The sequence below is a fragment of the Lepidochelys kempii genome, chromosome 2 (genome assembly GCF_965140265.1).
Source record: "Lepidochelys kempii isolate rLepKem1 chromosome 2, rLepKem1.hap2, whole genome shotgun sequence".
In the NCBI taxonomy this organism is placed as follows: domain Eukaryota; kingdom Metazoa; phylum Chordata; order Testudines; family Cheloniidae; genus Lepidochelys; species Lepidochelys kempii.
In genome coordinates, this window is record NC_133257.1 from 269,640,172 (window position 1) to 269,664,753 (window position 24,582).

Here is a 24,582-nt window from a genome sequence, read left to right on the forward strand (position 1 = left end):
CTGCTCCCAGCCCTGTGTTCTCCAGCCGGGGATCCTTGTCCAGCCCCCCCTGCAGAGACAGGGCGGAGGGGGAGCCCATCTCTCCCTGGGTCTTCGTTGCTAGGTGTCAATATCCTGGCATCTGGATTTGCCATTGTCTTCTCAGGAGCTCCACTGAGATGGGGACTAGGCCCAGCCAGCTCGGGACACCCACACCCATGTCTCAGCCTGCCCTGAGAGCAACTGCCCCCCCGCCACCCACTGGTAACAAAGCAGCACTCAGGGGAAACTGAGGCACACACAGGCTCTCAAAAACATGACAAAGCATTCCCATGTTGTGGCAGAGCCGGGAGCATTCCCAGCCCTTCCACGCAGAGGCTGAGCCCCTTGGGCAGGGGAGGGGAGATCTTTCACCTCCAGACACCTAGGTTGATCCCCGGCTTGGGCTGGATCCCTCTCCCGGGGGAGCCTTGCAGACCTGCCCAACGCAGAGTGGTCTGGGCCACCCCCGCCCTGCCCTGGTCTCTTGGGAGCTCTGGGGCCACGAGGCCATTGTCACGCTCCCCTTCCTCCCCCCAGAACGAGCGCTGCGTCTCCCCGGACGAGTGTCCCTGCCACCATAACGGCAGGCTGTACCAGCCCAACGACACCATCACCAAGGACTGCAACACCTGGTAAGGGCGCCCAGGGATCCGAAAGCCCTGAGCGAGGATTGCCACGTGGAGGGAGCAGGCCGTGGTGGTGGGCTGCTGTGGAGGGCAGGGCTGAGCTGGCATAGTGCTAAGGAGCCAAGTGGGATGTGCCGGTGCTGTGCCCGGGGCTGGGGGGCTGGCAGTGCCCGGGGCTGGGGGGGCTGGCAGGCCCCAGAATGGTGTCAGGGCCTAGGGCCAGGGGTGCTGGCAGTGCCGGGGGGGGCTGGCGGTGCCCGGGATGCTGGCAGTGCCCAGGCCTGGGGCTGCTGGCAGAGCTGGGGGTGCTGGTGAGGCCTGGGGCAGGGGTGCTGGCAGTACCCAGGCCTGGGGGTGCCTCGGGCCGGGGGGTGGCGGTGGCTGGTGGTGCCCAGGGCTGGGGATGCTGGGGATGCCCGGGTCTGCAGTGTGGCTGAGCCCCATGTCACGGAGTCCCCGGGCGATGCTCTGGAGCTGCTCCCCATGAAGCCAGGCAGGACTCTGGGGAAGTCTCCTCTCTGGGAGCAGCCTGTCTGCAGGACACACAGCTCACCCGGCTTCCACCTTCCTGGGTCTGACCTCGGAGCCTTCAGCCTCCTCTGCCCCTCCCTGTGCTTCCCACAGCCAGTCTGCCCAGGCGGGGTCCTGGGGAGGCCAGGGGGTCCTGCCCCCCAACTCCGCAGTCAGACAGGACTCTCAGCCAGCCAGTAAAACGGAAGGTTTATTAGATGACAGGAACATGGTCTAACACAAAGCTTGTAGGTGCAGAGAACAGGACCCCTCAGCCGGGTCCATTTTGGGGGGCAGTGAGCCAGACAACCACGTCTGCCCTTCACTCCATGTCCCAGCCAGCCCTAAACTGAAACTCCCTCCAGTCCCTCCTCCTCTGGGCTTTGTTCCTTTCCGGAGCCAGGAGGTCACCTGATCCCTTTGTTCTCCAAGCCTTCAGCTCTCACCTTGCAGGGGGGAAGGGCCCAGGCCATCAGTTGGCAGGAGACAGGGTGTTGGACATTTATGTACCCTGGCCCTTTGCTCTGCAACAGTGACACCCCCTTATCCCGCCCCCTAGAGACTTAAGAAGTGCGTAGGGGAAACTGAGGCACCCCCGCACTATTCAGAGGAAACATTAAGAACAGTCCTGCTTCGTCACACCCCGACACCCCTCTCCCTTCCTGTGCAGTGAGTGCCGGAGCCGTCGCTGGCAGTGCAGCACCCACCACTGCGTGGGCACCTGCGTGGCCACGGGAGACCCGCACTACGTCACCTTCGATGGGCGGGCCTTCTCCTTCCTGGGGGACTGCGAGTACGTCCTGGCACGCGAGGGCAGCGGCCTCTTCACCGTCACCTCCGAGAACGTGCCCTGCGGCACCAGCGGCGTGACCTGCACCAAGTCTGTGGTGGTGGTGATCGGGAACGCCGTCATCCACCTCCTGAGAGGTGGGGGGCCGTGGGGGGAGAGGGGGCAGAGCACTAGGGGTTCCCGGCTGGCCCCTGGGCAGGCCAGGCCAGAGCCAGGCTCTCCAGGCCAGTCTGTCCCCCAAGTAGGAGCTTGCGGGTTCCCAGGCCAGGCTGAGTTCGTGTCTCTCATCGGGGCCCCTCTGCCCAGCCGCTGCTGCTCCCCCGCAAGCCCCGCGCGGACCTGCACCCGCTGGCTGGCAGCCCCAGCCCGCGCCCCACGCGGCTCTGCAAACGGCTCTGCTTCTGTGCCTCCAGCCGCCTCCTGGCCTGGCTCAACTCAGCACCCTGCCCCCTGGCCTGGCCAGGAGCAAGGGGGTGTGCGCTGAGGAGGGAGGGGAGGGGCGTTGTAAGTTCCCTGGTTAGCAGAGCCGTCGCAGTTGAAGTGGGTGGGGTTGCATTTCATTGCATTGCAGGCTGGCAGCATCGTGGTGTGGTGCATTACAGTGAGTTGCATCTCCGCGCGGGGCGTGGGGTATGGATTGCAGCGCGGCGTGGTCCATCGCAGTCCGATGCGGTGCATTCCTTTGCATCACAGTGGGGTGTGCGACATTATGTGGAACCGCCGTGCGGTGCATTGTATTCTGTCGCGGAGTGGTGCGTTACGTGGTATTGCATCCCGGGGCGGGGCGTTGCGCTGCATCGCAGGGCAGTGCCATGTGGCGAGTTGCAGCATAGAACGGTGCAGTATATTGAATCGCAGGGAGCTGCGTTGCTCACGGGTTGGTGCCTTACGTTGCATTGCAGGGCGTTGCGTTGCGTTGCATTGCAGGGCGTTGCGTTGCATTGCACTGCAGGGCGTTGCATTGCATTGCACTGCAGGGTGCTGTCTTGCGTTGCATTGCATTGCAGGGCGTTGCGTTGCATTGCACTGCAGGGTGCTGTCTTGCGTTGCATTGCATTGCATTGCAGGGCGTTGCGTTGCATTGCACTGCAGGGTGCTGTCTTGCATTGCATTACACTGCAGGGCGTTGCGTTGCATTGCACTGCAGGGTGCTGTCTTGCGTTGCATTGCATGGCACGGCGTTGCATTGCATCACAGAGCGGTCCGGTGCATTGCATCGTGGGGTGGCGGGGTGCCGCGGTCGTTCTGCACTGTGCTGTGTTTCCCAGGCTGTGCGCTGTGCAGGGCCCTGCGGCCGGGTAGGGGAGCTCCCCAGACACTGACTGTCCCTCTACGCTCTGATTTTTCTACCTGTGGCCAGGAAAGGACGTGACAGTGAACGGAGTCTCAGTGCGGCCCCCAAAGACCTACAGCGGGAATGGCCTGACCCTGGAGCGAGCTGGCGTCTTCCTCATCCTCATCTCCCAGCTGGGGCTGAGCGTGCTCTGGGACGGAGGTGAGGCCCTGCCAGGCCGAGGGGGCGGGGCCCTGCCAGGCCGCAAGGGGCGGGGCCCTGTCTGGCCGAGGGGGCGGGGCCTTGCCAGGTGGGACATGGGAAGCACATGGCTTGTTTCCCTGATGGCCTCATGGGCTGTCACCTGGGCCCCGCTGCCCTTCTGTGACTCCTGGAAATCAGTGAGAAGACGAACTTGTTCCATCTGATCTGCCCTGTGGCCCGGGGCAGGGTCGCTCCCTATAGTCTGTGCTCCAGGGCTTTGCCCAGCTGAGTCAGAAACCTCCCTAGCCATGGGGCTGCCCCCTGCCCTGTTGTGTCCAGTGCTTCTCTCTGTCGATCCTTATGCTTGCCGTACAGGCTGGGGCACCCAGCCGTTCCCCCGCTGCAGTAAGATCCTGGTGGTACACTACGGTTAGGCTGAATTTCCCCCAGAGCCTGGTGCGGGAGCGGGGGGGCCCTGGAGGGGGTGGGGCTCCCCCCATATGGAGCTCCTGGGAATGGAGAGCTCCCATCCCTCCCCCCAGCAGAACCCCGAGCCCACTGCCCTCTGCCCCCACAGGCACCCGGGTGTACGTGAAACTGGATCCCCGGTACCAGGGCCGCGTGGCGGGGCTGTGCGGGAATTTCGACGGGGACACGGAGAATGACTTCACCAGCCGGCAGGGTGTCGTGGAGCCCACATCCGACCTGTTCGGCAACTCCTGGCGCGTCAGCCTCCTGTGCCCCGAGGTCAACAACGAAGACTTTGAGCACCCCTGCACCGTACGTCCCCAGGCAGGGGAGAGGAAACCCGTGCCCATAAGAGAGGGGAATGGGGCGGGTGCTGTGCCGGGTGGAGGCTGGGGCGCTGTCCCGGAGTCCCTAGGCGATGCTCTGGAACTGCTTCCCATGAAGCCAGGCAGGACTCTGGGGAAGTCTCCTTCCTGTGAGCAGCCTGTCTGCAGGACACACAGCTCACCCGGCTCCCACCTTCCTGGGTCTGACCTCGGAGCTTTCAGCCTCCTCTGCCCCTCTGTGCGCTTCCCACAGCGAGTCCGCCCAGGCGGTGTCCTGGGGAAGCCAGAGGGTCCTGCCCCTCAACTCCGCAGTCAGATGTGACTCTCAGCCAGCCAGTAAAACAGAGGTTTATTAGATGACAGGAACATGGTCTAACACAGAGCTTGTAGGTGCAGAGAATGGGACCCCTCAGCTGGGTCCATTTTGGGGGGCCGTGAGCCAGACAACCACGTCTGTACTTCATTCCATGTCCCAGCCAGCCCCAAACTGAAGCTCCCTCCCGCCCCTCATCCTCCTCTGGGCTTTGTCCCTTTCCCGGGCCAGGAGGTCACCTGATCCCTTTGTTCTCCAACCCTTCAGCTCTCACCTTGCTGGGGGGAAGGGCCCAGGCCATCAGTTGTCAGGAAACAGGGTGTCGGCCATTCTCTGTCTCCAGACCCCTGCACACACCTGCCCTCTAGGGCTCTGCAATGATCATACACCCTTACCCCACCCCCTAGATACTTAAGAACTGCCTAGGGGAAACTGAGGCACCCCCACAATGTTCAGAGGAAACATTAAGAACAGTCCCACTTCATCACATCTCTCCCCCCTTCGAGATCGAACTGAGCGGGGTCACTTTAGCCGGTGACCTGGGGAAGTTCGAAGCCACCAGCGTTCCCATGGATGCCCCAGCATCTCTCCCATTCCTTGGTAGGAGTTACACCAGGCCCTTCCAGTTTCACGCCCTCCCTTAGGTAGGGGGTGGTCGATAGCAATCGCAGGCCGCATATGGGAATGTTTATGCGGCCTGTGCCCTTTGGCCACCCCAAAACCCCAGGGGGTCAAACTGGGATTGGGTCTTCTCCCCAACAAGCTGGCCAAACACAGCCACTTGGTTATAGGACTGTTTAACTTTCTTAACAGCTTTCACTCCATCTGAGATCTTCTAAAAGCTCTCCACACTGGATCTTTCAACAGGAAAGTCAGTGGATCCATTCACAACAGAACATTTCTGGCAGCTAGGAACTGAAACTTTCTTGATTAAATCACTTTCACACCCTTCAGTTGCAGTAAACTGCTTGCAAAGACTCTGTGAGGATTCCTTTCCCTAGGGGCTTTTCTATGCAACAATTCACCCCTCACAGAAATTCTGCTCTTACCCTCTTTACCAAGGGCTTGCTCTAGAGGAACACTTTCCTGAGCAACAACAGACTCCTTCTGGGTCTCCCTTACATCCAGAATCACCTCTGGCCCATCCGGCGGATTCCTACACAATCCCCTTTCAGGCAAACTTACAGACTTCCTAGATAAAAGGTCAGAAGCATTCTCCTTCCCTTTGCCACACATAAGTTCAGGAATCTTTTCCTTCTTGCTGCAGGTTTCCACACCCTCAGTAGGTAACACAATCACACACCTTCATGCTCTCCTTGTGCCCTGGCTAGGGTCTCACCCTGATTAGACAGAGTTGCGACACCCTTTCCCAACAACACACTAGCAACAGGCAAAATACAAGCACCAGAATTGTCTGGTCTCGGGGATTTTACATAGACACTAACTGGGTGCGATCTAGTTACCGGGCCATTCTCCCGAGCAGACACAAACTTAGGACCCTTCCCTTCCTGGGCTTTAGCTGAGTCCAGAACCAACTCTGAGACAACTGCACAACCCTCAACCATCACAGGCTGAAAGGCCCCTTCTGTCTGCTCCACAGACAAAGAAGAGCCGGACACACTTTCTCCTTTCCCAGACACACAGCTTGGGATCTCATTCCCCTGGTCCCAGCACACAAGGCTGGTCACAGACAGCTGGTTGGAGATCAGGGTAGCTCCCTCCATAGGCAAGTCAATACCCCTGACAGACAAAGGCACGTTTCCTTCCCTGTCACAATTCTCCACCCAGGTAACAGGTAAGGTCCAGACCACTCATCTTCCACTTTCCTCGCCTTCCCACCCTGCTGACTAGACAAAGCCATCAGCTCACAAGGCTGCCTAGGCTCATCCAGTCTTTCCTTACCAAGCACCTTGCCACTCCCCACAGATCCCCTGCCCTGCCTGTGTCTCCCCCCCCCTTAGCTGGGGTCTCAGCTCCCACTGTGCTCAGCCCTGCCCTTGCTGTCCCAGTGGGGGTAGGTTTCAGAGTAACAGCCGTGTTAGTCTGTATTCGCAAAAAGAAAAGGAGTACTTGTGGCACCTTAGAGACTAACCAATTTATTAGAGCATAAGCTTTCGTGAGCTACAGCTTATGCTCTAATAAATTGGTTAGTCTCTAAGGTGCCACAAGTACTCCTTTTCTTTTTTCCAGTGGGGGTAGGCAGCGAGCTCGCTGCTTTCCTCACTGCATCAGAGCCAGCGTGAGCCCCCTCTCCAGTGTGCAAGGGGGCGGGGAGCATCTCTCTGTCCCACCCAGCTCAAGGGGTCTAGTTACAAGCAGGCAGGTAGCCTGAGCCTAGCCGCTCCTCCCCCCTGCCAGCCAGGTCATCTGCATTTTCACTGACCATTTCCCTCTCCACTTATTGGTTCCCTGGATTCAAATTCAAACCCTTGGCCTTTACAGGAGCAAGGCCTGGATTCTATCCCAAACAGACACAGTCACCCCACAACAGGATCTCGCAGCCAATGTCCTGGAGAACCCCAAGACCAGCCAGCCCCACCCCTCCTGGGTCTGCACAGAGATCTGGGCCATAGGCAGGGCGAGGGGCTTCGTCCTTGGGACCCTCACGCAGCTCACACAGCCCCTCAGCATCTGAGGCTGCACCACCCAGGGCCTGACACCAGTTTTCTCTGTCCCAGGAATGTCTCCCCATTGACCATCACCTTCCGCTCCCACTGGGGGTCCGAGGGGCCTGGCCCCAGGAAACTCCACACAGACATATAGGCTGGGACCAGGAGTGGGAGCCTGTCCACCTCCCCACCCATCTGGCTGACGGAGTCTATGGCCTTGGGACCCAGCAAGGGACCTAGACACTGAAGCTTTTCCGCAGGGTCCCCTTGGTTCAAATCGCCAGCCTGCTCAAAGGCAGTGAGGTGGCATCCACATCCCCCTCCCCCTTAACCAGGGGCAGCAATTTAGTCTCGAGGTTCCCTGCGGAACTGGCCCCCCGGGGTCTATCCCCACTCACCCCGGGGGGTCCCCTAGGCCTCTCCGCTCCCCCACCGCCAGTTCATGCCTCTCGGGCTCTCGCTGTCTCTCACAGTCCTCTTGCTCTCTTGCACTCAGCTCCAATCCCGTCCGTCTCCGATCCCCCGATGGGGAACCTGATCATGAAGACCCCTGTCTGGTTGGGGACAGGAGTCTTGGGGATGCCTGGCTCCCACTCCAGCTGCTCCCAGATCCTGCCATAGCCCCATTTGGGGTCAGGAAGCTGTTCCTTAGAGCGGTCATCCTCCTCCAGCTGCACGATTAACTCTGCTTTGGTGAACTTTCCAACGCTCAACCCTCTCTTCCTGCACAGGGTTACAATGTCCTTCTTAAGGAGACGGTGACAGGCCGTCACTTCGCTCTTCCCAAGTTGTTGTGGACTCACAGGCCTGTGTGCTCTTAGCTCCCCATGGTTTCCAGGGAGAACCCCTAGTGTGCCAGTCCTTCTCGAGGTCACCACCTCTTTGCCAGGGTCGAGCTGCAGACTTCTCCGCCCCTGGGACCGCTCGCTGCAATCCCCCGGGGGACCCTGTTACTGCAAAAGTCCTTCTCTCTGGTCACACACTCCCAGGGGTTAACCGCCCCCCGAAACTGTCTCTCTCTGAATCTTCAGCATGCCTGGTCCCCGTCAATCCCCCTTTGTTTTACTGCTCCCCAGTCACTTACTGCAGGAAGCGCCATCCGCGGGGTGCAGTACATCCCACCACTACCACCAGTTGTCACGGGGTCCCCGGGCGATGCTCTGGAACTGCTCCCCATGAAGCCAGTCAGGACTCTGGAGAAGTCTCCTCTCTGGGAGCAGACTGTGTTCAGGACACACAGCTCACACAGCTTCCACCTTCCTGGGTCTGACCTCGGAGCATTCAGCCTCCTCTGCCCCTCCGTGCGCTTCCCACAGCGAGTCTGCCCAGGCGGGGTCCTGGGGAAGCCAGAGGGTCCTGCCCCCCAACTTCGTAGTCAGATGTGACTCTCAGCCAGCCAGTAAAACAGAGGTTTATTAGACGACAGGAACATGGTCTAACACAGAGCTTGTAGGTGCAGAGAACAGGACCCCTCAGCTGGGTCCATTTTGGGGGGCAGTGAGCCAGACAACCACGTCTGCCCTTCACTCCATGTCCCAGCCAGCCCCAAACTGAAAACTCCCTCCAGCCTCTCCTCCTCTGGGCTTTCCCCTTTCCGGGGCCAGGAGGCCACCGGATTCCTTTGTTCTCCAACCCTTTTGCTCTCACCTTGCAGGGGGGAAGGGCCCAGGCCATCAGTGGCCAGGAAACAGGGTGTCGGCCATTCTCTGTGTCCAGACCCCTGCACACACCTGCCCTCTAGGGCTCTGCAATGATCATACACCCTTACCCCACCACCTAGATACTTAAAAAGAAAAGGGGGACTTGTGGCACCTTAGAGACTAACCAATTTATTTGAGCATAAGCATGATGCATCCGATGAAGTGAGCTGTAGCTCACGAAACCTTATGCTCAAATAAATTGGTTAGACTCTAAGGTGCCACAAGTCCTCCTTTTCTTTTTGCGAATACAGACTAACACGGCTGCTACTCTGAAACTAGATACTTAAGAACTGCATAGGGGAAACTGAGGCACCCCCACAATATTTAGAGGAAACATTAAGAACAGTCCCACTTTGTCACAGGCGCTGATGGCTGGAGTGTGGTGGGGGGTGGACGGGAGGCTGGGATGTTGCTGCAGCGGGGGTGCAGGGGTCTTGCAGTGGCTGGGAATTCGGGGTGCTGGGATGCAGAGGTGTTGCAGTGTCTGGGGATTCGGGGTGCTCACATTCCTGTCTCTGGTTCCCAGGTGAATGCTCACCGTGGGACCTGGGCCCGGAAGCGCTGCAGTATCATGATGCAGCATCTCTTTGCCCCGTGCCACGAGGAGGTGCCCTGCCAGCAGTTCTACGACTGGTGTGTCTTCGATGCCTGCGGGTAGGTGCCGGGGGCTGGGCTGGGCAGGGCGGCTGGCTCTGGGGCCTGGGCGCTGAGCGCTGGTGAGGGGTGGTGTCATGAACCCAGAGGCCCGGTACTATTGCACGGTGTGGAGCAGTCCCTGGGAGGACCCCTCTGTGTGTCAGCCCCCTCAGGGTCGCACTCTCACAGGGATCCGCCCCTCAGCTTCCCCACCTCCCGGGACCAAACCTCAGAGCCGTCAGCCCCCCTGCTTCACGCCCGGCGCTCCCCTCAGCGAGTCCACTGGGTTGGACCCAGGAGGGAGACTTGCACCCCCAAAGGGAGCAACGCACCCCGACTTCCTGACTCCGCAGTGACTCTCGGCCAGCGTGTGACTGCAGGAGGGACGTCTGAGCACAGCACAGAAAATCCTTGGTTACCATAGAGAAGAGAAAGTTACGGCATAGTCCATCGGGGTCGGTCCCAGAGCTGTGACCCCTCTTTGGACCCAGTCCAGAAGCTTCTCCCCTGCCTCAGCAGCCCACACTTAATAGCCCCACCTGGCTCCTCCCCAGCCCTTTGTCCTCCAGCTGGACACACGGACACACACAAACAGGGCCTCTGTCTATGGTCATTTGTTGCTAGGTGCCAAATGTCTGGGCAATTGCAATGGTCATTGTCTTCTGGGACTGTCCAGGGGTGTGGGCCCCAGGCAGCCTGGCCCTCTGGGGCTCTGCAAAGAGTAAACAACCCTTTCCCCCACCCAGTTACCCAAGTACCACATAGGGGAAACTGAGGCACGCACATTATTCATACATTCTGAGCAATTCCCACTCCGTCACAGGCGGCAGGGCTGCAAGGCTGCCCCATGCCGTTCCCTGCAGCCAGTGGTCTGTGCAGGCTTTGGTGTGAGAGCTGGGCAGTGGGTGCTGGCCTCCCCTGGCTCTGCTCACCATTACAGCTGGCCCCGACAGCCCGGGGATCGCCTTGCTGGGGAGAGGGTGTTTCGTGAGGGGCTCAGGGCTGGCGTGAGGGATGCTAGGGAGGGAGCAAGAGCCCCCCAGGGCGAGTGGCGCCAGCCTGGCCTCTAGAGAAGGGGCAGGAGGCTGAATTTGTGTGTCCCTGGGGGGGTCGGTGCATCGGGGGGGTCGGTGCACAGGGGGAGCTCGGGGCTGAAGGGGCCCAGGCTGGCTTCCCCCTGCCCTCGGGGAGCCCCGGTCTGAGCATGGAGCCCGGGTTCCCCTCCCCTCCCACGGTCAGTAGGGAAGCACGCTGGACAGGGAGATGAATCCCCCACTGCAGGTCACATCTGGCTTGTGGGCGGTGCGCGCCCGGCCGTCGGCTGCCCCTCCCCGGCTGCCGGCGGCTGATGCGGCGCTGTGTGTGGGCAGGTGCGATGCCGGGGGGGACTGCGAGTGTCTGTGCACGGCCATCGCCGCCTACGCCGAGGAGTGTAACAAGCGCGGGGTGTACGTCCGCTGGAGGAGCCAGGAGCTGTGCCGTAAGTGCCCCCCCGCCCCCAGGGCCCCGCAGCAACAGCCCTGGGCTGAGCCTGGAGAGGGGCTGGGGCTGGCAGTCATGGGCAGAGCTCCTGTGTGGGCCAGGAGGCCTCCTTGGGCCGGGGGCTCCCCCTAGGGCTGTTTGCTCCCCTGCCACAGCTGCGGGGTCCATCGCAGAGAGTGACCAGCCGCGGGAATCCGGCTAGCTGTCCGGGGCTGGAGGGGCGGGACGGAGTTGGAGGGGGGCAGGACACAGAGCCCAGGCCCTGTGGGTTTGCCCTCTCCCCCCCCCATCCCTGCCCCAGCCGGCGGCAGCTGCAGGTTTCCAGGCCAGGCTGGAGGCGGGAGGGCTCTGTTTCCCCGGGCTGGGGCCGTTAGCAGCGTGTAGCCCCCACACCTGGCTCCCAGGCCTCCTCAGCCCCCGGAGAGCCAGCGCCTGGCCGGTGGCAGTGACCCCTGCCTCCCTGCCAGCCATGCAGTGCGATAACGGGCTGGAGTACGAAGCCTGCGGCCCCGCCTGCCCCCAGACCTGCAAGAACTTCGGCCTGGAGCCCGCCGAGCACTGTGATGCCATCTCCTGCGTGGAGGGCTGCTTCTGCCCCGACGGCAGGGTCCTGCATGGTGAGCTGCTGGGGGCTGGGCGGTGACGGGGGCGCTGGGGTGACTGGAGGCTGGGGGCAGGGCGGTGACGCTGGGGGCAGGGACAGGGGGCGCTGGGGGGCGGGACGGGGGCGCTAGGGCCAGGACGGGGGCGCTGGGGGCAGGGCGGGGACTGGGTGCTGGGGGGCGGGACGGGAATGCTGCGGGCGGGACGGGGGCACTGGGGGCGGGGACGGGGCGCTGGGGGCAGGGACAGGGGGCGCTGGGGGCAGAGCAGGGACTGGACGCTGGTGGCAGGACAGGGGCACTGGGGGCAGGGCAGGGACGGGGGCGCTGGGGGCAGGACGGGGGTGCTGGGGGCTGGGACGAGACGCTGGGGCCGGGACGGGGGCGCTGGGGGCAGGACAGGGGCGCTGGGGGCAGGGCGGGGACGGGGGCGCTGGGGGCAGGACGGGGGTGCTGGGGGCTGGGACGAGACGCTGGGGCCGGGACGGGGGCGCTGGGGGCGGGAAGGGGGTGCCACGGCTGCCTCCGTTTCCAGCAGGTCTCCGGCCCCTGCGCCCCGTGCTGGAGTGTGGGGAGACGGAGCCTGTCCCAGGTGTGACTTGGGGCCTGGATGGGCCACACTGAGCATGCCCCACTCAGGGCAGGCTGCCAGAAATGGGGAGACAACCCCCAAAAGTGGTGGTTTATTCCGGGGTTAGAGTCACCGGGCCAGTAACAAAAGGCAACTCGCTCTTGTGTCACCACGTTGGTTCACAAGCAGCCCAAACCACAGTCCCCCTTCAGCGTCCCAGCCCCTGGCTCCCTGTCAGGCTTTTGCAAGTGCCCAGAGCAGGAAGGGCCCAGCTGCGATGTCACAGCCCAATGCAGGGGAAGTCACTGGCCCGCGATGGAGTCCAGGGTCGCGTGAGCACGGACAGTTACTGGTAAAAGATGGAGTCTTAGGTCACATGTCCTTGTGTGGTTTGCTGGCTGACGGGCGCCCGCTGACCCCAGGCTGTCTGAGGCATCCACAGGAAAGGCCTCTCACCACCGGTGCCCCTCGGTGCCACACTGTGCCGGCCCTGGAGCCAGGATGCCCCTCACTCCACCCTGGTTCAGAAGCAGGCTGTGGGTGAGAGCGTGGAGACACCGCTGCTCGCTCGAAGTGCGCTGGGGATAGGCTCTCACCCGCCAGAACTGGCTGCTCGGGAACAGGGTGGGGGGAAGGCTGTCCCTCCCAGTGCTCCCCTGCAGCCCTCCCGGCTGCGTGTGGGGCCCTGAGTCCCCGAGGCCCTGGGGTAAAGTAGGGGATCTCCAGGGCCTGGACAGCATCGCTCTCCCGCTTGCCCCGGCAGATGGCAGCTGCATCGACCCCGCCGAGTGCCCCTGTTACTGGGAGGGCATCTCGTTCCCGGCGGGCGCTGTGGTGAAGCAGGAGTGCAAGAACTGGTGAGTTCAGGCTAGTGCCCTGCGAGCTGTCTCCCCTGTGCTAGCTCCCTCCCACCCATCTTCCGGCCCTGCCTCCGCCGAGCGCCCTCGGAGCTCCCCTCGAGGCGCGTGCTCTGCCCAGCCGGGGGGCTTTCCCACAGCCCAGGGGGCTCCCTGCCAGCCCCATGCCCTGAGGTGACAGCCAGGAGAGGCTAAGGGCAGCTTGCCCAGGGGTAGGTGAAGGGCGGCCATACCCTCCTGCCAGCTGGGAGCTGTGCTCTGTGTCGAGTCGCCCCCGTCGGTGGAGCTGCGGCGTGGGGATGGCCAGGTCCCAGCAGATCCCAAAGAGCCCTCCCCGGGCTAGAGTGGACTCTCTGGGCGCTGCCTTCCCCAACCCGCGGCATCCCCCCTCCCGGGGAGGCAGCTCCCCCAACAGACAGACGGGCAGACAGACATTTTCAGGAGCTTTGCTTTGCTTCCGCTCCGTGGCGTCCCTGCCCAGCGAGGCCCTGACGCCCGCTCTCCCGTGGCCCGCAGCACGTGCGAGGCGGGGCTGTGGCAGTGTGATGCCCCCGCAGAACCCTGCGTGGCCCCGGCCCGCTGCCCCGAGGCGCAGTTCGCCTGCCGCACGGGCGGGCGCTGCGTGCCCAGCGCCTGGGTCTGCGACAACGAGGACGACTGCGGGGACGGCTCGGACGAGTTCTGCGCGCCCAGCTGTGCCCCGCACCAGTTCCGGTGCGCCAGCGGGCAGTGCGTGGCCTGGGGGTACCGCTGCGACGGCACCGACGACTGCCTGGACCGCTCGGACGAGCGCGACTGCCCGGCGCCCGGCTGCGCCCAGCAGGAGTTCCGCTGCGCCAATGGGCGCTGCATCCCCCGGGCGCACGTCTGCGATGGGGAGCTGGACTGTGGCTTCGCCGACGAGTCCGATGAGGCTGGTGAGTGACGGGCCATGGGCGGCGGGGCTAGCGAGGGGCTGGGCAGGGCCGCCCACCTGGCCAGTGGGCTACCGAGCCAGCCCTAGAGCCTGTGTGATGGCGCCGGCCGTGTACTGGGGCCTACGAGGTGAGGTGACGCCCCGGCTGAGCCCCTCTGGAGATCCCCAGGCAGAGATCCCAGCCCTGCCCCCTATGCACGCGTGGCTCAGAGTGCGGGGCCCGGGCGGGCGATTTGCTGTGGGGCTCCCGGAGCGGAAGGCGGAGCAGGCCCTGCATGGTGAGTGACGGGATGATCCCGCGGCAGAGCGTGGGGCCTGCGCCCTCCTGTCGGTGCCACCGGCTCCCTGTGGAGACCCCCCGGGGGAGCTTGGGCCCTTCTCCCGGTAGCCGAGTGCCAGGTTGCTGGACATGGGCCGTTCCCCGAGGAGCCTGGGGGGTGGGGTGTGGACCATGCCTCGCCCACGCTGCCGGGGCTGCCCGGTGGGAGGAGATTCTGACCCCGGCTGGCCCCGGCAGGCTGCGGCCCCTCCTGCGGGGCCGGGGAGTTCAGCTGTGCAGCAGGGCGGTGCCTGCCCTATCTGCATCGCTGCGACGGGCACGACGACTGCGGGGACTTCAGCGACGAGCGGGAGTGCGTGTGCCCCCCCGGCGACTTCCAGTGCCCGGACGCGCTGTGCCTCCCGCCGGCCCTGGTGTGCGACGGGAAGAGGGACTGCCCGGCTGGCACCGATGAGGCCTTCTGCCCAGGTGAGCTGCTGGTCCACCACCCCACGTGGCTCCTCTCCCCCCCCGCTGGCTTCCCCCTCTGCTGTGCTGGGGCCACCCACCACCCAGGGGCAACCACCCCCTTGCCAGGCCTGGCCTCGCCCCGCCACCCCGCCAGGACCGTCCTCCACGGCCAGCCACCCCTTCGCCACAGCCGGGATGGCCACCCGCCTCCTCCCCTCAGAGCCCCGCCATGCCGCCGGGCAGGCCCTGGAATGAATGCCGTGCTCCTGAGGGGGCCAGGCTGACGGCCCGGGAGCCTGGATGCCCCTGGGGAGCCGAGCGCGGGCAGCAGCGAGAGCTGCCAACCTGCCCACCAATGCGCCTCCCCCTGCCCTGGGGCCTGAGCGGGGAGCTGCCCTCGGCTGGGTGGCAGCATGTGGCCGGGCAGCCCATCTCTGAATTCTCCCCCTTCAGGCCGGGTGACCTGTGCCCCGGGGCAGCTGCCGTGCCCGGACGGTTCCTGTGTCAGCCGGATGCGGGTGTGCGACGGAGCCTGGGACTGCAGGGACGGCTCTGACGAGAGCCCAGCTCGGTGCCCCCTGCCCGTCACCCTGCCCACGGCGCTGCCCGTGACTCGCCTGCCGCCGGCCAACCGCACCGCCGGTGAGTGGCCAGGGGCCGCTGTGGGGGGGCTGCGGCTTCCGCACTCTGGCCAGACAGCAGCAGTGGGGCACAGCTCCTCCCCGCTCCCCACTGTGCCCCCTGCCGGGAGCTCCCCCCACAGCCGGCACCCCACCCTGCTTCCCACAGCGACCCCTGCCGGGAGCTCCCCCCACAGCCGGCACCCCACCCTGCTTCCCACAGCACCCCCTGCCGGGAGCCCCCCCACAGCCGGCACCCCACCCTGCTCCCCACAGCACCCCCTGCCGGGAGCCCCCCCCACAGCCGGCACCCCACCCTGCTCCCCACAGCGACCCCTGCCGGGAGCCCCCCCACAGCCGGCACCCCACCCCCGCCCCACAGCACCCCCTGCTGGGAGCCCCCCCCACAGCCGGCACCCCACCCCCGCCCCACAGCGCCCCCTGCCGGGAGCCCCCCCATAGCCTGCACCCCACCCTGCTCCCCACAGTGCCCCCTGCCGGGAGCCCCCCCATAGCCCGCACCCCACCCTGCTCCCGACAGCGCCCCCTGCCGGGAGCCCCCCCCATAGCCCGCGCCCCACCCTGCTCCCCACAGCGACCCCTGCCGGGAGGGGCCAAGACTGGAATAACTGGGAGCCCCTCACAAACCAGCGCCCCCTGCTGGGAGCTCCCCCCACAGCTGGCGCCCCGCCCCCTCCCCACAGCGCCCCCTGCTGGGATCGAGGCGTTGGAGCTGTCGTGTGCAGCGAGCAGGGGATGAGGCTGCCGCTGGGTCCTCTCCCCGGGGGCTCCCTGTAGGAAGCCCCCCCCCCCCCCGCAGGACCGAGCCCTGAGGGCTCCCTCGGTCTCCCCTCACAGCGCCCCCGTGTGGCCGCTACGAGTTCCGCTGCGGCAGCGGGGAGTGCACGCCGCGCGGCTGGGTGTGCGACGACGAGGCCGACTGCCTGGACGGCAGCGACGAGCTGCTGTGCAACCGGACCTGCGGCCTGGACCAGCACACGTGCGCCGTCAGCGCCGAGTGCATCCCCTACGGGCAGCTGTGCGACGGCATCCCCCAGTGCCGGGACCGGTCCGACGAGAGCACCGACAACTGCGGTGAGCCCAGCGCCGGCTCCAGCCCGGCCCGGCCCAGCCCGCGCCTCCCGGGGCCTTTCCTCCTCTCCTCCTTGTCCCTGCTGGCCTCCCCGCCCCGGGGCCCCTGTGACCCCCTGCAGGATTGCTCCCCCTGTCCAGCCCCCAGCTCCCCCGTTCGGTCCCTCAGGTGAGTGGCCAGGGCGTGGCCGGGAGCATGCTGTGGCTTTCGCACCCTGGCCAGTCAGCGCCAGTGGGGCAGGACGTTTCAGTCCCTCTGCTCTGAGCCCCTCCGTCAGGGGTGACAGGGCCCCACGGAGCTGGCGCAAAGTGCCCTGCTCTGTGCTGGCTGCTGACCCATGCCCAGCCCGGTGCCGGCTACGCCGGCTGCTCAGAGCTGCACTCGGAGACGGTGGGGCTCTCCGGGGCAGACGAGGCCGCGGGGGGTCCCCTCTGCCAGAGCCCCGCTGACCACGGACCCCGCGCCTGGCGAACGTGCAGAGTGAGCCGAGGGCACGTGGTGAGTCCTCAGTGCGGGCCAGCCACACCTATGCCTTGGGGTCCCTGGTGTAACCCTCCAGAACCGGCCGGCTTTGGGCCCCTCCCGCCCCCCTCCCCGAGCCGGGCTCCGATTCGGGCACAGAGCCAAGCCCGCTGAGTGGGCAAAAGGCTCTGTTCGCTGCCCTGGGTCCTGCCCAGCCCACTCGCCTTTCCACTCTGGCCGCGGGGCCCCACACGGTGACATCGACAGGCCCTGGCTTCGGTTCCCACTGACGACGCAGCCAGGGGCTGGTCATGCAGGCAACCCCCCCCAGCCCCAGGCAGCAGCAGACACTGCACCCGCCTGCACCCTTGGTGCTGGCCGGGGTGGTCCTGCCCCTTCCCCCCCGTGCCCCAGAGCAGGGTCACTGATCTCCCTTCCTTCCCTGGCAGGATCCACCGAGATCCCACCCTGCCCAGGGCTCTTCGTCTGCAACAACCGCATGTGCGTGAACGTCTCCCGGGTGTGCGACGGCTTGCAGGACTGCCCCCAGAGCGAGGACGAGCTGGCCTGCGGTGAGGGTGGCCGCGGGGGGCGGGGGGCATCGCACAGGCCTGGGCGCTCCCAGCAGCACATCTGTTGGGATGGGGGGCTGCTCCAAGCCCTGCACAGGCTGAACACGGGGGGGGGTGAATGGCAGGGTGACCGGACGATTGGTCTGAGCCCGCACAGGGGGGCCATGGGGCTACATAGGCACATTGATCAGAGCTTGTACTGCAGGGAGGCAACGATGCCAAACTACAGGGGCCCGTGGTTGTGACGGGGACGGGGGGAGCAGGCGGAGGGCCGAGGCCGTGATGGGCACAGGGGGAGCGGGCGGAGGGCCGAGGCCGTGATGGGCACGGGGGGAGCGGGCGGAGGGCCAAGGCCGTGACGGGGACGGGGGGAGCGGGCGGAGGGCCGAGGCCGTGATGGGCACAGGGGGAGCGGGCGGAGGGCCGAGGCCGTGATGGGCACGGGGGGAGCAGGCGGAGGGCCGAGGCCGTGATGGGCACAGGGGGAGCGGGCGGAGGGCCGAGGCCGTGATGGGCACGGGGGGAGCGGGCGGAGGGCCAAGGCCGTGACGGGGACGGGGGGAGCGGGCGGAGGGCCGAGGCCGTGATGGGCACGGGGGGAGCGGGCGGAGGGCCGAGGCCGTGATGGGCACGGGGGGAGCGGGCGGAGGGCCGAGGCCGTGACGGGCACGGGGGGAGCGGGCGGAGGGCTGAGGCCGTGACGGGGACGGGGGGAGCGGGCGGAGGGCCGAGGCCGTGATGGGCACGGGGGGAGCGGGCGGAGGGCCAAGGCCGTGATGGGCACGGGGGGAGCGGGCATGGGTCTGTGGCCGTGACGGGCACAGGGGGAGCGGGCGGAGGGCCGAGGCCGTGATGGGCACGGGGGGAGCGGGCGGAGGGCCGAGGCCGTGATGGGCACGGGGGGAGCGGGCGGAGGGCCGAGGCCGTGATGGGCACGGGGGGAGCGGGTGGAGGGCCGAGGCCGTGATGGGCACGGGGGGAGCGGGCATGGGTCTGTGGCCGTGACGGGCACAGGGGGAGCGGGTGGAGGGCCGAGGCCGTGATGGGCACGGGGGGAGCGGGCGGAGGGCCGAGGCCGTGATGGGCACGGGGGGAGCGGGCGGAGGGCTGTGGCCATCATGGGCACGGGGGGAGCGGGCATGGGTCTGTGGCCGTGATGGGCACAGGGGGAGCGGGTGGAGGGCCGAGGCCGTGATGGGCACGGGGGGAGCGGGCGGAGGGCCGTGGCTTTGATGGGCACGGGGGGAGTGGGTGGAGGGCCGTGGCTTTGATGGGCAGATCCCCTGGGCCTCTCACTGCCCCTCATCGGCCCCCCTGCAGACCATCACGTCCCACCCGGCGAGAGGAACCAGACGGTGGGGCCCTGCACCGAGTACTCGTGTGCTGAAGGCAAATGCATCCCCTTTAAGCAGGTATGGCTGGGGCTGGGGGCCGAGGGGGGCAGTGCCCCTGTTGGGGGCTCCAAGACGTTGTTGTGTGCGGCTGCTGGCCCAGCCCTGCCCCGGCTCCACTCCCCTGCCTGTGGGGCTGAGAGGTGCTGGCCAATCGGGTCTGGGCAGGTCTGCATGGCAGAGCTCCCCTCTGGCTAGCGTCCAGGGAGGAGGAAGGGGCAGTGCCCCTGGGTGAGCTGGGCCCAGTGTGCATAGACTCCCCGCTTCAGCCCTGTGCCCTAGCCCAAGACATGCGAGCTCCCTGGAAGCACTGCCCAGGCTGCCCCCTCCTGTCCCCTATGCCTGCCTCAGTGCTCCCCCCCGCCTCTGTCTCCACCGCCCTCCCCTGGCCAAGGGTCGTCTCTCTGCCCCCTCTCGCCATGCTCCCCTCGCCGATGCATCACACCCCTGGCACCCGGCAGCCTCATCCTCAACCACTGAGAGAGCCTGGGGGCTGCTGCGCCAACCTCCTCTGCCCCCCGCCAGCCTGCCAGGCATGCCTAGCCCTCATCTCCCTTCCCAGCTCTTCCTTCCCTGCCTGCCACTCCCCGGCAGGGCAGAGCCGGCTGGATCCTACCAGCATCGGACAGCTGCGCCACCCAGCCCTTGCCTCCTGATGCCAGTCCAGAGTGCCCCCTCGCGCCCGCTGCTCTGTCCTGTCTGCACTCGGCTCATAGGGTCCTTCTTACACCGGCTGGTCTCTGCTTCCCTCACCTGCCCATACTGCCTGCCCTGCCCTCCCCCTGTCCCCTTCCCTGGTCTCTACTTCCCTCACCTGCCCATACTACTTGCCCTTCCCTGCCTTCCCCTGCCCTGCCCTGTCCCCTTCCTTCCCCTGCCCTGTCCCCTGCTGTCACAGAGTGTGGGGGAGTCAGGGCCCTGCACCCCCCACTTCCTGCGATTCCCCAGGACTCTCAGCCAGCCAGTAACACAGAGGTTTATTAGATGACAGGAACACGATCCAAACCAGAGCTTGTAGGTACAGAGAACACAACCCCTCAGTCAGGTCCATCTTGGGGGGTGGGGAGCCCAGACCTCGGTTCTGGGCCTCCCTCCATTTCCCCAGCCAGCTCCAAATAAAAACCCCCTCCAGCCGTCTCCCCCAGCCACAGCCCCCAGCTCCTCCTCTAGCCTTTGTCTAGTCTGGGGCAGAAGGTGTCACCTGGCCCCTGGGCTCAGGTTACAGGCTCAGGTATCGTTCCTCAGTCAAGTCACCCCCTTATTTCCCAGCACTATCTAGTATCAATGCAGACAGTAAACTAGTAAAACTCCCATGCAACATTCCCAGGTTAATACTCCCTGCTCCCTCGCACCGCACCCTTTAATGCTCTCTGCTTCCTTCACCCACCCAGACTGCCTGCCTTCCCCTGCCCTGCCCTCTCCCTGTCCCCTGCTCCCTTCGCTCATCTCTGCTTCCCTCACCCACCCAGACTGCCTGCCTTCCCCTGCCCTGCCCTGCCCTGCTCTCTCCCTGTCCCCTGCTCCCTTCGCTGGTCTCTGCCTCCCCCCGGCCTTTCCTGGCCCCGTCACTGTCGCCCCCCATCTCTGTGCGTCTCTGCCTCTCCCAGGGCGGCTCAGTGTGTCTCCCTGCAGGTGTGTAACGGGCTGGCGGATTGCGCTGATGGCAGCGAGGCCTCGGGCTGGCTGCCCTCCGACGAGCGGGACTGCGGGCTCTGGAGCCCCTGGGCCCCGTGGAGCACCTGCAGCCGGTCCTGTGGGACGGGCTTGCAGATCCGCAGGCGGGTCTGCACCAGGCGGGCCAACGATGTTCTACGCCAATGCCATGGCGAGGAGACGCAGGCCCAGCAGTGCTTCGCCGTGGCCTGCCCAGGTGAGACGGGCTGGGGGGTGCGTACAGCCGGGCGCGGGGCAGAGAGAGGGGTGTGTGTACAGCCGGGCGCGGGGCAGACAGAGGGGTGTGTGTACAGCCAGGCACGGGGCAGACAGAGGGGTGTGTGCACAGCCGGGCGCTGGGGAGACAGAGGGGTTTGTGTACAGCCGGGCGCAGGCAGACAGAGGGGTGTGTGTACAGCCAGGCACGGGGCAGACAGAGGGGTGTGTGCACAGCCGGGCGTGGGGCAGACAGAGGGGTGTGCGTACAGCCGGGCGTGGGGCAGACAGAGGGGTGTGTACAGCCGGGAGCGGGGCAGACAGAGGGGTGTGTGTACAGCCAGGCACGGGGCAGACAGAGGGGTGTGTGTACAGCCGGGCGCGGGGCAGACAGAGGGGTGTGTACAGCCGGGAGCGGGGCAGACAGAGGGGTGTGTGTACAGCCGGGCGCGGGGCAGACAGAGGGGTGTATGCACAGCCGGGCGCGGGGCAGACAGAGGGGTGTGTGCACAGCTGGGCGCTGGGGAGACAGAGGGGTTTGTGCACAGCCGGGTGCTGGCAGACAGAGGGGTGTCTGCACAGCCGGGCGTGGGGCAGACAGAGGGGTGTGTGTACAGCCGGGCGCGGGGCAGACAGAGGGGTGTGTGTACAGCCGGGCGCGGGGCAGACAGAGGGGTGTGTGCACAGCCGGGTGCGGGCAGACAGAGGGGTGTGTACAGCCGGGCGCTGGGCAGACAGAGGGGTGTGTACAGCCGGGCGCTGGGCAGACAGAGGGGTGTGCGTACAGCCGGGCGCGGGGCAGACAGAGGGGTGTGTGCACAGCCCAGTGCGGGGCAGACAGAGGGGTGTGTACAGCCGGGCGTGGGGCAGACAGAGGGGTGTGTACAGCCGGGCGTGGGGCAGACAGAGGGGTGTGTGTACAGCCGGGCGCGGGGCAGACAGAGGGGTGTGTGTACAGCCGGGCGCGGGGCAGACAGAGGGGTGTGTACAGCCGTGCGTGGGGCAGACAGAGGGGGGTGTGTGCACAGCCGGGCGCGGGGCAGACAGAGGGGGGTGTGTACAGCCGGGCGTGGGGCAGACAGAGGGGGGTGTGTACAGCCGGGCGCGGGGCAGACAGAGGGGTGTGTACAGCCGGGCGTGGGGCAGACAGAGGGGTGTGTACAGCCGGGCGCGGGGCAGACAGAGGGGTGTGTGCACAGCCGGGCGCTGGGCAGACAGAGGGGTGTGTGTACAGCCGGGCGTGGGGCAGACAGAGGGGTTTGTGTACAGCCGGGCGTGGGGCAGACAGAGGGGTTTGTGTACAGCCGGGCGTGGGGCAGACAGAGGGGTGTGTGCACAGCCGGGCGCTGGGCAGACAGAGGGGTGTGTGCACAGCCGGGCGCGGGGCAGACAGAGGGGTGTGTGTACAGCCGGGCCCGGGGCAGACAGAGGGGTGTGTGTACAGCTGGGCGCTGGCAGACAGAGGGGTGTGTGCACAGCCGGGCGCTGGGCAGACAGAGGGGTGTGTGCACAGCCGGGCGCGGGGCAGACAGAGGGGTGTGCGTACAGCCGGGCGCGGGGCAGACAGAGGGGTGTGCGTACAGCCGGGCGCGGGGCAGACAGAGGGGTGTGTGCACAACCGGGCGCGGGGCAGACAGAGGGGTGTGCGTACAGCCGGGCGCGGGGCAGACAGAGGGGTGTGTGTACAGCCGGGCGCGGGGCAGACAGAGGGGTGTGTGCACAGCCGGGCGCAGGCAGACAGAGGGGTGTGTACAGCCGGGCGCGGGGCAGACAGAGGGGTGTGTGCACAGCCGGGCGCGGGGCAGACAGACGGGGGTGTGCGCAGCCGGGTGCGGGGCAGACAGAGGGGTGTGTGCACAGCCGGGCGCGGGGCAGACAGAGAGGTGTGCGTACAGCCGGGCGCTGGGCAGACAGAGGGGTGTGTACAGCCGGGCGTGGGGCAGACAGAGGGGTGCGTACAGCCTGGCGCGGGGCAGACAGAGGGGTGAGTTCACAGCCGGGCGCTGGCAGACAGAGGGGTCTGTGTAGAGCCGGGCGCGGGGCAGACAGAGGGGGGTGTGCACAGCTGGGCGCGGGGCAGACAGAGGGGTGTGTGCACAGCCGGGCGCGGAGCAGACAGAGGGGTGTGTGCACAGCCGGGCGCTGGCAGACAGAGGGGTCTGTGTACAGCCGGGCGCGGGGCAGACAGAGGGGGGTGTGCACAGCCGGGTGCGGGCAGACAGAGGGGTGTGTACAGCCGGGCGCTGGGCAGACAGAGGGGTGTGTACAGCCGGGCGCTGGGCAGACAGAGGGGTGTGTACAGCCGGGCGCTGGGCAGACAGAGGGGTGTGCGTACAGCCGGGCGCGGGGCAGACAGAGGGGTGTGTGCACAGCCCAGTGCGGGGCAGACAGAGGGGTGTGTACAGCCGGGCGTGGGGCAGACAGAGGGGTGTGTACAGCCGGGCGTGGGGCAGACAGAGGGGTGTGTGTACAGCCGGGCGCGGGGCAGACAGAGGGGTGTGTGTACAGCCGGGCGCGGGGCAGACAGAGGGGTGTGTACAGCCGTGCGTGGGGCAGACAGAGGGGGGTGTGTGCACAGCCGGGCGCGGGGCAGACAGAGGGGGGTGTGTACAGCTGGGCGTGGGGCAGACAGAGGGGGGTGTGTACAGCCGGGCGCGGGGCAGACAGAGGGGTGTGTACAGCCGGGCGTGGGGCAGACAGAGGGGTGTGTACAGCCGGGCGCGGGGCAGACAGAGGGGTGTGTGCACAGCCGGGCGCTGGGCAGACAGAGGGGTGTGTGTACAGCCGGGCGTGGGGCAGACAGAGGGGTTTGTGTACAGCCGGGCGTGGGGCAGACAGAGGGGTTTGTGTACAGCCGGGCGTGGGGCAGACAGAGGGGTGTGTGCACAGCCGGGCGCTGGGCAGACAGAGGGGTGTGTGCACAGCCGGGCGCGGGGCAGACAGAGGGGTGTGTGTACAGCCGGGCCCGGGGCAGACAGAGGGGTGTGTGTACAGCTGGGCGCTGGCAGACAGAGGGGTGTGTGCACAGCCGGGCGCTGGGCAGACAGAGGGGTGTGTGCACAGCCGGGCGCGGGGCAGACAGAGGGGTGTGCGTACAGCCGGGCGCGGGGCAGACAGAGGGGTGTGCGTACAGCCGGGCGCGGGGCAGACAGAGGGGTGTGTGCACAACCGGGCGCGGGGCAGACAGAGGGGTGTGCGTACAGCCGGGCGCGGGGCAGACAGAGGGGTGTGTGTACAGCCGGGCGCGGGGCAGACAGAGGGGTGTGTGCACAGCCGGGCGCAGGCAGACAGAGGGGTGTGTACAGCCGGGCGCGGGGCAGACAGAGGGGTGTGTGCACAGCCGGGCGCGGGGCAGACAGACGGGGGTGTGCGCAGCCGGGTGCGGGGCAGACAGAGGGGTGTGTGCACAGCCGGGCGCGGGGCAGACAGAGAGGTGTGCGTACAGCCGGGCGCTGGGCAGACAGAGGGGTGTGTACAGCCGGGCGTGGGGCAGACAGAGGGGTGCGTACAGCCTGGCGCGGGGCAGACAGAGGGGTGAGTTCACAGCCGGGCGCTGGCAGACAGAGGGGTCTGTGTAGAGCCGGGCGCGGGGCAGACAGAGGGGGGTGTGCACAGCTGGGCGCGGGGCAGACAGAGGGGTGTGTGCACAGCCGGGCGCGGAGCAGACAGAGGGGTGTGTGCACAGCCGGGCGCTGGCAGACAGAGGGGTCTGTGTAGAGCCGGGCGCGGGGCAGACAGAGGGGGGTGTGCACAGCCGGGCGCGGGGCAGACAGAGGGGGGTGTGTGCACAGCCGGGCGCGGAGCAGACAGAGGGGTGTGTGCACAGCCGGGCGCTGGCAGACAGAGGGGTCTGTGTAGAGCCGGGCGCGGGGCAGACAGAGGGGGGTGTGCACAGCCGGGCGCGGGGCAGACAGAGGGGTGAGTTCACAGCCGGGCGCTGG

At 66.4% G+C, this 24,582-nt stretch overlaps 1 protein-coding gene across 1 annotated transcript in view; it reads left to right on the forward strand.

Annotated features, from left to right (window-relative positions):
- The window catches only part of LOC140906204 (SCO-spondin-like), a 123,038-nt gene that overhangs the window by 19,609 nt on the left and 78,847 nt on the right, over positions 1-24,582 (forward strand). The window contains exons 19-33 of the mRNA XM_073329696.1: positions 559-653; positions 1,828-2,084; positions 3,308-3,442; positions 4,002-4,204; positions 9,367-9,494; positions 10,847-10,956; positions 11,426-11,575; positions 12,895-12,988; positions 13,505-13,905; positions 14,422-14,652; positions 15,088-15,276; positions 16,113-16,349; positions 17,259-17,381; positions 18,702-18,793; positions 20,405-20,642. Of these exons, the coding sequence (XP_073185797.1) occupies positions 559-653; positions 1,828-2,084; positions 3,308-3,442; positions 4,002-4,204; positions 9,367-9,494; positions 10,847-10,956; positions 11,426-11,575; positions 12,895-12,988; positions 13,505-13,905; positions 14,422-14,652; positions 15,088-15,276; positions 16,113-16,349; positions 17,259-17,381; positions 18,702-18,793; positions 20,405-20,642 (2,683 nt within the window). The remainder of the gene's footprint in view (positions 1-558; positions 654-1,827; positions 2,085-3,307; positions 3,443-4,001; positions 4,205-9,366; positions 9,495-10,846; positions 10,957-11,425; positions 11,576-12,894; positions 12,989-13,504; positions 13,906-14,421; positions 14,653-15,087; positions 15,277-16,112; positions 16,350-17,258; positions 17,382-18,701; positions 18,794-20,404; positions 20,643-24,582) is intronic.